We start from the raw sequence: 12,910 nt of genomic DNA on the forward strand, positions 1-12,910 counted from the left end.
CGGAGTGGGGGTCTTGGGGGTGGGGGTGTTGGGGGGGTCCTGGGGTGGGGGTCTGGGGGGGTCTGGGTGCTGGGCAGGGGGTGCTGGGGTGGGAGTCGGGGGGGTTCTGGGTGCTGGGGTGGGGGTGCTGGGGTGGGGGGGTCTCAGTGTTGGGGTGGGGGTCTGGGGGGGTCTGGGTGCTGGGGTGGGGGTGCTGGGGGGGGTCTGGGGGGGTTCTGGGTGCTGGGGTGGGGGTGCTGTGGTGGGGGGTCTCAGTGCTGGGGTGGGGGCTGCACTGAGGCCGTATTTGGGGTGCAATGGGGTCACGCGTGGGGGCGGGGGGGTGCATGAGGGCCACGCATGTGCATGGGGAGCGCCCCCGCCCCCCCCCCCCCCGTGGCCCACACACGTGTCCGAGCCCACCCACCCGCACACGCGTGTCCGAGCGTGACGGGATGTGTGTCCCACCCCCACCCCGGTGTCCCGCCGTCTGGTTCCAGCCCCCACCGTGATTAATCCCCTTCCCGGCGCCTTTTTTGGGTGTAAAAGGAGAGAATTTGGGTTTCTGAGGAAATTCCTCTCCCCTTACTCCTTTCCCCGCTCCCCCACCCCGCCCCCGCTCCCACAATGGCCAATTTTGGGAAAAAAAAAAAAAACCAAAAAAAAAAAAACACCGGAAAAGGTGATTTTTCCAGCATTTTTCTGGGATGTAGGTTTTGGGGGCGGAACAACTCATGGGTCGTGACACCCACCCCACCCCACCCCCCCACATGCCACCAAGCTCAACCCCTCTACGAGACCCTGGAGAATCCCCATAGGGTGGAAACGGCGGGGGGGGGGGGGAAGGGGGGTGGTAAGCCATTGAGGGTGTCTATAGAGGCAATAGGGGTCTATAGGGGGGGCTCTATGGGGCAGTGGTGGGGGTCTATGGAGGTGGTGGGGCTCTATGGGGCAGTGGGGGTCTATGGAGGCAGTGGGGCTCTATGGGGCAGTGGGGGGTCTGTAGGGGGCTATGGGGCAGTGGGGAGGTCTATAGGGGTCTATGGGGGTCTATGGGGCACTGGGGAGTTCTATAAGGGTCTATAGGGGTCTATAGGGACACTGGAGAGGTCTATAGGGTTCTATGGGGTCTATGGGGGATCTATGGGGCACTGGTGGGCTCTGTGGGGGATCTATGGGGCACAGGTGGGGTCTATGGGGGATCTATGGGGCACTGGTGTGGTCAGGGAGGATCTATGGGGCACTGGTGGGGTCGGGGGGGGTCTATGGGGCACTGGTGGTGTCTGAGGGGTGTCTATGGGGCACTGGTGGGGTCTGTGGGGGATCTATGGGGAACTGGTGGGGTCTGTGGGGCATCTATGGGGCACTGGGGGGGTCTGTGGGGGATCTATGGGGAACTGGTGGGGTCGGGTGGGATCTATGGGGCACGGGGAGCACTGGTGGGGTCGGGGGGGGTCTATGGGGCACTGGTGGGGTCGGGGGGTGTCTATGGCGTCCTGGTGGGGTCGGGGGGTGTCTATGGGGCACTGGTGGTGTCTGGGAGGGTGTCTATGGGGCACTGGTGGTGTCTGTGGGGGATCTATGGGGCATGGGGAGCACTGGTGGGGTCGGGGGTGTCTATGGGGCACTGGTGGTGTCGGGGGGTGTCTATGGCGTCCTGGTGGGGTCGGGGGGTGTCTATGGGGCACTGGTGGGGTCGGGGGGGGTCTATGGGGCACTGGTGGGGTCGGGGGGTGTCTATGGCGTCCTGGTGGGGTCGGGGGGTGTCTATGGGGCACTGGTGGGGTCTGGGGGGTGTCTATGGGGCACTGGTGGGGTCGGGGGGTGTCTATGGGGCACTGGTGGGGTCTGGGGGGTGTCTATGGGGCACTGGTGGTGTCTGTGGGGGGTCTATGGGGCACGGGGAGCACCGGTGGGTCTGGGGGCGCTGCAGACGATGCCGCCGCGGGTGTTTGGGCCCGATCCTGGCGCCGTTTCCGCCCGCGTTATTTTTAACCCCGCGGTGGTTTTGGGCCCCCCCGGCCCCCCCCCGCCCCCCCCCCGCCCCCGCCCCGTCTGGAAATGCCTCTCGGAAGGACCCGGGCGTCGGGCCAACCCCACCCCCCCACCCCCACCCCCCCTCGGAGTCCCCCCCCCACCCCCCCCCCCCACCCCCCCCCCCCGCGCCGGGGGAACCCAGCGCGCCCGATGACGCAGCGCCGGGTTTGCGCAGCGACCTCGGACGGGACCCAGGCGCCCGCGCAGCCCCTCCCCCACCCAGCCCCCCACCCCCCCACCCCCCCACCCCCCCACGTGTCGGCCACATGGGCCCCAGCCCCACCCAGCCCTGGGAAAAGAACCCAGGCATTGGGGCACCCTGACCCCCACCCAAATTCCCTGACCCCACTCAGGGGGACCCAGGCATTGGGGCACCCTGACCCCCACCCAAATTCCCTGACCCCACTCAGGGGGACCCAGGCGTTGGAGCACCCTGACCCCCACCCAAATTCCCTGACCCCACTCAGGGGGACCCAGGCATTGGGGCACCCTGACACCCCCCACCCAAATTCCCTGACCCCACTCAGGGGGACCCAGGCATTGCGGCACCCTGACCCCCACCCAAATTCCCTGACCCCACTCAGGGGGACCCAGGCGTTGGAGCACCCTGACCCCCACCCAAATTCCCTGACCCCACTGGGGGGACCCAGGCATTGGGGCACCCTGACCCCCACCCAAATTCCCTGACCCCACTCAGGGGGACCCAGGCGTTGGAGCACCCTGACCCCCACCCAAATTCCCTGACCCCACTCAGGGGGACCCAGGCATTGGGGCACCCTGACCCCCACCCAAATTCCCTGACCCCACTCAGGGGGACCCAGGCGTTGGAGCACCCTGACCCCCACCCAAATTCCCTGACCCCACTCAGGGGGACCCAGGCATTGGGGCACCCTGACCCCCACCCAAATTCCCTGACCCCACTCAGGGGACCCAGGCATTGGGGCACCCTGACCCCCCCCACCCAAATTCCCTGACCCCACTCAGGGGGACCCAGGCATTGGGGCACCCTGACCCCCACCCAAATTCCCTGACCCCACTGGGGGGACCCAGGCATTGGGGCACCCTGACCCCCACCCAAATTCCCTGACCCCACTGGGGGGACCCAGGCCATTGGGGCACCCTGACCCCCACCCAAATTCCCTGACCCCACTGGGGGGACCCAGGCATTGGGGCACCCTGACCCCCACCCAAATTCCCTGACCCCACTGGGGGGACCCAGGCATTGGGGCACCCTGACCCCCACCCCCCCACCCCCCCTCCCCCGAGGGACTCGGGCCCCCCTGGGGTTTCCCAACCCCCCCCCACCCCCCCGGTGTCACCACAGCCGCCGCGTCACCCCACAGGAAGGGGCCCTGGCGTCACCCCGGGGAGAAACCGGGGTTCGGGGGGGGTGGGGGGGGGGTGACACCCTGCCCGGATGCCTGGGTCCCCCGAGATATGTGACAGGTCACCCACATCCCCGAACCGCACCGGATGGTCACCCATGGGGGGGGGGGGCACCTATGAGATGGGGGGGGGCACTGGGGACATTGGGGGGCACTGGGGGGACACGGGGGGGACACAGGGGGCCATGGGGGGACATTGGGGACATGGGGGACACAAGGGGTATGGGGGGGCCATGGGGGACACGAGGGGGTATGGGGGGGCCGGGGGGGGCCATGGGGGACACGAGGGGGTATGGGGGGGCCGGGGGGGGGGCATGGGGGACACGAGGGTGTATGAGGGGGCCGGGGGGGGCCATGGGGGACACGAGGGGGTATGGGGGGGCCGGGGGGGGGCCATGGGGGACACGAGGGGGTATGGGGGGGCCGGGGGGGGCCATGGGGGACACGAGGGGGTATGGGGGGGCCGGGGGGGGCCATGGGGGACACGAGGGGTATGGGGGGGCCGGGGGGGGGCCATGGGGGACACGAGGGGTATGGGGGGGCCGGGGGGGGGCCATGGGGGACACGAGGTGCCACTGGGGACACGGGACACACGTGGGGACACAGGAGATGTGGGAGGCGACCGCGGGAGGTCACAGGGGACACGGGGGGGGTGGGGGACACTGGGGCCATGGCGGGGTCACGGGGGGCACGGGGGGGGGGGGACAGAGGGACATGGGAGGTGACGTTGGGGGGGGGACACACGAGTGGAAACACCCACCCCCCGCCCCCGCTCCACCCTTTAAAGCCGCCGCCGGGGCCGGAGGAGACGCAGAGCCGGGAGCGGCACCAGGACGGACAGCGGGACACCGGGACTGAGACCGGGACACTGGGAACGACACCAGGACGGACACTGGGACACCGGGACTGAGACCGGGACACTGGGAACGACACCAGGACGGACACTGGGACACCGGGACTGAGACCGGGACACTGGGAACGACACCAGGACGGACACTGGGACACCGGGACTGAGACCGGGACACTGGGAACAACCCCAGGAGGGACACTGGGACACCGGGACTGAGACCGGGACACTGGGAACGACACCAGGACGGACACTGGGACACCGGGACTGAGACCAGGACACTGGGAACAACCCCAGGAGGGACACTGGGACACCGGGACTGAGACCGGGACACTGGGAACGACACCAGGACGGACACTGGGACACCGGGACTGAGACCGGGACACTGGGAACGACACCAGGACGGACACTGGGACACCGGGACCGAGAGCAGGACACCGGGATTGACACCGGAACACCAGGACTCAGACTTTGACACCGGGACTGAGACTGGGACCAACACCGGGACACCGGGACTGAGCGCGGTACCGAGACTGGGGCACCGGGACCAACACCAGGGCTGATACTGGGACAGCGGGACCAACAGCAGGACCAAGACCAGGACACCGGGACTGAGACCAGGACCAAGACTGGGACTGATACTGGGACTGAGACCAACAGGTAAGGGGGCACCGGCACTGGGGGAGGACCCGGCACCGGAACTGGGACTGGGACCAGCACTGGGACCGGGACTGGGACCAGCACCAGGGCTAGGATTGGGACCAGCTCTGGGACTGGGATTGGGGATGACAGTGGGACTGGGACCAGACCAGGACTGGGACTGGGACCAGCACCGGGACTGGGATTGGGGCTGACAGGGGGACTGGGGCCACCACCAGGACTAGGACTGGGACCAGCTCTGGGACTGGGATTGGGGCTGACAGTGGGACTGGGACCAGACCAGGACTGGGATTGGGGCTGACAGGGGGACTGGGGCCACCACCAGGACTAGGACTGGGACCAGCTCTGGGACTGGGATTGGGGCTGACAGTGGGACCAGGACCAGACCAGGACTGGGACTGGGACTAGAACTGGGACTGGGATTGAGGCTGACAGTGGGACTGGGACCAGCTCTGGGACTGGGACTGGGACCAGCTCTGGGACTGGGACTGGGGCTGACAGTGGGACTGGGACCAGCTCTGGGACTGGGACTGGGGCTGACAGGGGGACTGGGACCAGCTCTGGGTCTGGGATTGGGGCTGACAGGGGGACTGGGACCAGCTCTGGGACTGGGACTGGGGCTGACAGGGGGACTGGGACCAGCTCTGGGACTGGGACTGGGGCTGACAGTGGGACTGAGACCAGCACTGGGACTGGGACTGGGACCAGCACTGGGACTGGGACCAGCACTGGGACTGGGACTGGGACCAGCTCTGGGACTGGGATTGGGGCTGACAGGGGGACTGGGACCAGCTCTAGGACTGGGACCAGGACCAGCACCGGCACTGGGACTGGGACCAACACTGGGACTGGGACTGGGGCTGACAGTGGGACTGAGACCAGCTCTGGGACTGGGACTGGGGCTGACAGTGGGACTGAGACCAGCTCTGGGACTGGGATTGGGGCTGACAGGGGGACTGGGACCAGCTCTGGGACTGGGACTGGGGCTGACAGGGGGACTGGGACCAGCTCTGGGACTGGGATTGGGGCTGACAGGGGGACTGGGGTCACCACCGGGGTCACCTCAGTGACCTGGTGACCCCCGGCCGCCCAGGTCCCCCCAGGATGCGTCTGGCCCCGGTGGCACTGGTGCTCCTGGCCTGGGCGGCCCTGGTGGGTGCTGGGACACCGGTGACGGGACGGGTGGCCCGGCTGGTGTCCGACTTCGGGCTGCGGCTCTTCCGGGAGGCGGCGAGACGCCGCGGGGACACCAATGCCATCTTCGCGCCCCACGGGGCCGCCACCCTCCTGGTGGCCCTCCAGCTGGCCACCGCCGGGCGCAGCCGCCACCAGCTTGAGGCTGCCATGGGCTTCAGCATCGACGGTGAGGGTCCCCGGGGTGGGGGGGTCCCCGTCCTCATGGGAGACACCCTAGGGTCCTTGTCCCCATGGTGGGATGGGCGGTGGGGTCCTTGTCCCCATGGGGGACACCTCGGGGTCCTTGTCCCCATGGTGGGTGGGTGGTGGGGTCCTTGTCTCCATGGGGACACCTCGGGGTCCCTGTCCCCATGGTGGGTGGGTGATGGGGTCTCCATCCCCATGGGGACACCTTGGGGTCCTTGTCCCCATGATAGGGTGGGTTGTGGGGTCCTTGTCCCCATGGTGGGATGGGTGGTGGGGTCCTTGTCCCCATGGGGGACACCTCGGGGTCCCTGTCCCCATGGTGGGTGGGTGGTGGGGTCTCCATCCCCATGGGGATACCTCGGGGTCCCTGTCCCCATGGTGGGTGGGTGGTGGGGTCCTTGTCGCCATGGGGACACCTCGGGGTCCTTGTCCCCATGGTGGGTGGGTGGTGGGGTCCTTGTCACCATGGGGACACCTCGGGGTCCCTGTCCCCATGGTGGGTGGGTGGTGGGGTCTCCATCCCCATGGGGACACCTCGGGGTCCTTCTCCCATGGTAGGGTGGGTTGTGGGGTCCTTGTCCCCAAGGTGGGATGGGTGGTGGGGTCCTTGTCCCCATGGGGGACACCTCGGGGTCCCTGTCCCCATGGTGGGTAGGTGGTGGGGTCTCCATCCCCATGGGGACACCTCAGGGTCCCTGTCCCCATGGTGGGTGGGTGGTGGGGTCTCCATCCCCATGGGGACACCTCGGGGTCCTTCTCCCATGGTAGGGTGGGTTGTGGGGTCCTTGTCCCCATGGTGGGATGGGCGGTGGGGTCCTTGTCCCCATGGGGGACACCTCGGGGTCCTTGTCCCCATGGTGGGTGGGTGGTGGGGTCTCCATCCCCATGGGGACACCTCGGGGTCCTTCTCCCATGGTAGGGTGGGTTGTGGGGTCCTTGTCCCCATGGTGGGATGGGCGGTGGGGTCCTTGTCCCCATGGGGGACACCTCGGGGTCCCTGTCCCCATGGTGGGTGGGTGGTGGGGTCCTTGTCGCCATGGGGACACCTCGGGGTCCTTGTCCCCATGGTGGGTGGGTGGTGGGGTCCTTGTCCCCATGGGGGACACCTCGGGGTCCTTGTCCCCATGGTGGGTGGGTGGTGGGGTCTCCATCCCCATGGGGACACCTCGGGGTCCCTGTCCCCATGGTGGGATGGGCGGTGGGGTCTCCATCCCCACACCAAGTCTCCCATGGGTGTCTGTATCCCCACTCCGGGTCTCCCCCGGGTGCCCCCATCCCCATGCCATGACTCAGTTTCCCCCACCCCACAGATCCAGGGCTGGCGGCGGAGCTGCGGGTGCTGCGCCAGGCGCTGCAGGGTCCCGGCCACCTCCTGGCCGTGGCCGAGGGACTTTTTGTGGGGAGGGGGCTGGCGCTGACCCCCAGCTTCGCCCCCCGCTTCGCCCACGCCCTTGGGCCCCAGCGCCTGGCCAGGGTCGACTTCGAACGCGGGGAGGGTGCCCGGACCCTCCTCAACGCGTGGGTGCGGGGGCAGACGCAGGGTGAGGCCCTGGGGGCTTTGGGGGGGGATGTCGGGGGTCCCCTGGGAGTTGGGGTGCCTTGGGAATGGGGGTGATGGGTGTCAAGATGCCTGGGTCCCTTTGAGGGGGGCGGTGCCTGGATGCTTGGGTCCCTTTTGGGGGGGATGCCTGGATGCCTGGGTGCCCTGGGAATGGGGGTTCTGGGTGCCTGGGTCCCCTGGGAGCGGGGGTGCTGGGTGCCTGGGTCCCCTGGGAATTGGGGCGTTGGGTGCTCGGGTGCTGGGGTCCCCTCGGAATGGGGGTGCTGGGTGCCTGGATGCCTGGGTCCCCTGGGAGCAGGGGTGCTGGGTGCCCAGATGCCTAGGCCCCCTAGGTCTTGGGGTGCTGGGTACCCAGATGCTGGGGTCCCTGGGAATGGGGGTGTCGGGTGCCCAGACCCCTGGGTCCATCGGGAATGGGGGTGCTGGGTGCCTGGATGCCGGGGTCCCCCACCACCGTGGAAGGGGACCCCAGGAGCACCCTCGTCCCTGCAGGGCTGATCCGGGAGCTCCTGCCCCCGGGCGCGGTGGGTGCCAGGACCCGCCTGGTGCTGGCCGATGCCCTCTACTTCAAGGGCGACTGGATGAGACCCTTCCCCACCGCCGCCACCCGGCCCCGGCCCTTCCACAAGGCCGATGGCGGCGTGGTGACCGTCCCCATGATGGAGCAGACGGCCAAGTTCAACTACGGTGAGACCCCTGCCCCGGCCCGTGGACGCCTGGGTCCCCCCCATGTCACCCTGGGTCCCCCCCATGTCACCCTACTGGACCCTCCCCCAGCTCCCGGACAGCTGAGTCCCCCCCATGTCATCCTGGGTCCCCCCACCCCAGCTCCCAGACACCTGGGTCCTCCCTGTGTCACCCTGGGTCCCCCCCCATGTCACCCTGGGTCCCCCCCCATGTCACCCTGGGCCCACCCATGTCACCCTACTGCACCCCCCACCCCAGCTCCCCATATTCGGGGTTCCCCCATGTCACCCTGGGTCCCCCTGCGTCCCCCTGGTCCCACCCATGTCACCCTACAGGACACCCCACCCCAGCTCCCCGTATTCCGGGTCCCCCCATGTCACCCTGGGTCCCCCTGCGTCCCCCTGGGCCCACCCATGTCACCCTACAGGACCCCCCACCCAAGCTTCCAGATGCCTGGGTCCCCCCGTGTCACCCTGGGTCCCCCCCATGTGAGCCTGGGTCCTCCATGTCACCCTACTCCCCCCCCTTGTCCCCCCATCTCCCCGACACCTGGGTCCCCTCTGATGCCGCGTCACCCCAGGGGACTTCGAGACGCCCGAGGGGGTCCCCTACGACGTGGTGGAGGTCCCCTACAGCGGGGGGGCGGTGGCCATGCTGCTGGTGGCCCCGGCCTCGCCCGACGTCCCCATCGCCACCCTCACCCGCCTCCTCGACGCCCAACTTGTCACCACTTGGGTCACCAACATGAGGCGTGTGCCCCGTGTCCTTGTCCTGCCCCGGTGAGCCCCAGTCGCCTGGGTGCCCTGGGAGGGGGCGGAGGGGGACCCCCGGATGCCTGGGTGCCCTGGGAGGGGGCGGAGGGGGACCCCCGGTCGCCTGGGTGCCCTGGGAGGGGGCGGAGGGGGACCCCCGGATGCCTGGGTGCCCTGGGAGGGGGTGGAGGGGGACCCCCGGATGCCTGGGTGCCCTGGGAGGGGGCGGAGGGGGACCCCCGGTCGCCTGGGTGCCCTGGGAGGGGGTGGAGGGAGACCCCCGGTCGCCTGGGTGCCCTGGGAGGGGGCGGAGGGGGACCCCCGGTCACCTGGGTGCCCTGGGAGGGGGCGGAGGGGGACCCCCGGATGCCTGGGTGCCCTGGGAGGGGGCGGAGGGAGACCCCCGGTCGCCTGGGTGCCCTGGGAGGGGGTGGAGGGAGACCCCCGGTCGCCTGGGTGCCCTGGGAGGGGGCGGAGGGGGACCCCCGGTCACCTGGGTGCCCTGGGAGGGGGCGGAGGGGGACCCCCGGATGCCTGGGTGCCCTGGGAGGGGGTGGAGGAGGACCCCTGGACACCTGGGTGCCCGGGGAGGGGGTGGAGGGGGACCCCTGGACACCTGGGTGCCCGGGGAGGGGGTGGAGGGGGACCCCCAGACCCCTGGGTCCTTGGGTGACCCCCTTCCCACCCCCCCAGCTTCTCCCTCGAGACCACCTGGGACCTCCGGGCACCCCTGAAGTCTTTGGGGGTCCAGGCTCTCTTTGACCCCGAAGCGGCCGACTTCACCCCACTCTCAGGTAACAAGGGGGTCCCTGGGTGGGTGCTGGGGGCACCCAGGCGTCCTGGGGTGCCCCTCACCCACCGCCACCCCCACCCATCAGCCGAGGAGCCCCTTGTCCTGGGCCAAGCCCTGCAGAAGGTGAGGATGGAGGTGACGGAGAAGGGCACCGAGGCGGCCTCGGCCACCGGTGAGTGACGTGGGAACGGGGGGGGCTGGGGTCCCCTGGGAACGGGGGTGCTGGGTGCCCTGGGAATGGGGGTCTGGGTGCCCTGGGAACGGGGGTGATGGGTGCCCTGGGAACGGGGGTGGTGGGTCCCCTGGGAACGGGGGGGGCTGGGTACCCTGGGAATGGGGGTGATGGGTGCCCTGGGAACGGGGGTGATGGGTCCCCTGGGAACGGGGGTGCTGGGTGCCCTGGGAATGGGGGTGGTGGGTGCCCTGGGAATGGGGGCGCTGGGTGCCCTGGGAATGGGGGTGCTGGGTCCCCTGGGAACGGGGGGGCTGGGTCCCCTGGGAACGGGGGCGCTGGGTGCCCTGGGAATGGGGGTGGTGGGTCCCCTGGGAATGGGGGTGGTGGGTCCCCTGGGAATGGGGGTGCTGGGTCCCCTGGGAACGGGGGGGCTGGGTCCCCTGGGAATGGGGGGGCTGGGTCCCCTGGGAACGGGGGCGCTGGGTGCCCTGGGAATGGGGGGGCTGGGTCCCCTGGGAATGGGGGTGGTGGGTGCCCTGGGAATGGGGGCGCTGGGTGCCCTGGGAATGGGGGTGCTGGGTGCCTGGTCACCGGAGTCCCTTGGGAATTGGGGTGCTGGGGGTGGGTCTCACTTCTCTGCCTCCCCCCCACCCCCCTCCCCGCAGCCGCCATCGTCTACTCCCGCATGGCGCCCCTGGAAATCCTCCTGGATCGGCCCTTCCTCTTCCTCGTCCGCCACAACCCCACCGGTAGGGGGGCGAGGGGGGCATTTGGGGGGCTGGGGGGGGGCTGGGACCCATGGGTGTGGGTCTGGGGAAGAATCGTGCCCCATGGATGTGGGTCTGGGAGGGTCTGTGCCCCATGGGTTTGGGTTGGGGTGCCTCACGCCCCATGGATTGGGGAGGGGGGGGGTTGTGCCCCATGGATGTGGGTTTGGGGGGGCTCCGTGACCCATGGATGTGGGTCTTTGGGGGGCATCTGCACCACATGGATGTGGGTCTTTGGGGGGGGTCTGCACCACATGGATGTGGGTTTGGGAGCCCTGTGCCCCACTGGTTTGGGTCTTGGGGGCTCTGTGACCCATGGATGTGGGTCTTGGGGGCGTCTGTGCCCCATGGATGTGGGTCTGGGGGGCTCCACGCCCCTTGGATGTGGGTCTTGGGGGCGTCTGTGCCCCATGGATATGGGTCTGGGGGGCTCCATGCCTCTTGGATGAGGGTCTTGGGGGTGTCTGTGCCCCATGGACGTGGGTCTGGGGCAGGGCTCCCTGACCCCTCTCTCTCCCCCCACAGGCACCATCCTCTTCGTGGGGCAGGTGACGGAGCCCTGAGCGCCCCACGGTGGGGTCAGCCCCATGGCAGGGTCAGCCCCATGGCGGGGTCAGCCCCACGGCGGGTTGGGCCCCCTGTGGGGCACCGTGGGGCTGGGGAGAGCTGTAATTTATTGGGGAGAGTAATATATTTGGGGAGGGGTCAACACCCACGTCGCAGTGTTGGGATCAACCTTCCACCCTCATCCTGAGGTCAACCACCACGTCACGGTGTTGGGGTCAACCACCACGTCACGAGGTTGGGGGTCAACCAGCCCCCCCATCCTGGGGCTGGGGCCAACCCCCCGTCATGGTGTTGGGGTCAACAACCACGTCACGGTGTTGGGGGTCAACCCCAAGTCACGGTGTTGGGGTCAAACACCACGTCCCGATGGGGTGGTCCCAAAGTCGGGGTGGGGTTGGGGCGTTCGGGGGTTCAAGGTTTGGTACAAACCCTTTGATAAGTGTGGGCTGAGCTGGGCTGGGGGGACCCCCAAACTGCCCCCGTCACCCCCAAATCTGCCCCAGGGACCCCCAAACTGCCCCCGTCACCCCCAACTCTGCCACCAGGGACCCCCAAACTGCCCCTGTCACCCCCAACTCTGCCCCAGGGACCCCCAAACTGCCCCCGTCACCCCCAACTCTGCCACCAGGGACCCCCAAACTGCCCCTGTCACCCCCAACTCTGCCCCCAGGGACGCCAAATTACCCCATAACACCCCCAACTCTGCCCCCAGGGACCCCGAAACTGCCCCCGTCACCCCCAACTCTGCCCCCAGGGACGCCAAATTACCCCATAACACCCCCAACTCTGCCACCAGGGACCCCCAAACTGCCCCCGTCACCCCCAAATCTGCCCCAGGGACCCCCAAACTGCCCCCATCACCCCCAACTCTGCCACCAGGACCCCGAAACTGCCCCTGTCACCCCCAAACTGCCCCCGTCACCCCCAAATCTGCCACCAGGGACCCCAAAACTGCCCCCGTCACCCCCAAATCTGCCCCCAGGGACCCCCAAACTGCCCCCGTCACCCCCAAATCTGCCCCCAGGATCCCCAAACTCCCCCCGTCACCCCCAACTCTGCCCCCAGGGACCCCCAAACTGCCCCCGTCACCCCCAACTCTGCCACCAGGGACCCCCAAACTGCCCCTGTCACCCCCAACTCTGCCCCCAGGGACCCCCAAACTGCCCCCGTCACCCCCAACTCTGCCACCAGGGACCCCCAAACTGCCCCTGTCACCCCCAACTCTGCCACCAGGGACCCCCAAACTGCCCCCGTCACCCCCAACTCTGCCACCAGGGACCCCCAAACTGCCCCCGTCACCCCCAACTCTGCCACCAG

The 12,910-nt window shown here is 69.1% G+C and overlaps 1 protein-coding gene across 1 annotated transcript; it reads left to right on the top strand.

Moving 5' to 3' along the window:
- Window positions 1-4,195: 4,195 nt before the first annotated feature.
- Window positions 4,196-11,741, top strand: SERPINE1 (serpin family E member 1). The gene is made up of 9 exons (XM_064440357.1): window positions 4,196-4,908; window positions 6,002-6,271; window positions 7,602-7,832; window positions 8,345-8,539; window positions 9,120-9,318; window positions 9,985-10,085; window positions 10,170-10,256; window positions 10,925-11,008; window positions 11,552-11,741. Exons 2-9 carry the CDS (start codon window positions 6,013-6,015, stop codon window positions 11,587-11,589), a joined length of 1,194 nt encoding a protein of 397 aa, XP_064296427.1. The 5' UTR covers window positions 4,196-4,908; window positions 6,002-6,012; the 3' UTR covers window positions 11,590-11,741.
- Window positions 11,742-12,910: the final 1,169 nt, after the last annotated feature.

Source organism: Phalacrocorax carbo, unplaced genomic scaffold, assembly GCF_963921805.1.
Source record: "Phalacrocorax carbo unplaced genomic scaffold, bPhaCar2.1 SCAFFOLD_97, whole genome shotgun sequence".
NCBI classification, from domain to species: Eukaryota; Metazoa; Chordata; class Aves; order Suliformes; family Phalacrocoracidae; genus Phalacrocorax; species Phalacrocorax carbo.

Bases quoted from the DNA above. Each gene is read 5' to 3' on its own strand.
- SERPINE1 (XM_064440357.1), top strand. From the start codon at position 6,013: ATGCGTCTGGCCCCGGTGGCACTGGTGCTCCTGGCCTGGGCGGCCCTG. The intron at 8,540-9,119 runs GTGAGACCCCTG...GCGTCACCCCAG, and splicing joins GACGGCCAAGTTCAACTACG to GGGACTTCGAGACGCCCGAG. The intron at 11,009-11,551 runs GTAGGGGGGCGA...CTCCCCCCACAG, and splicing joins CGTCCGCCACAACCCCACCG to GCACCATCCTCTTCGTGGGG.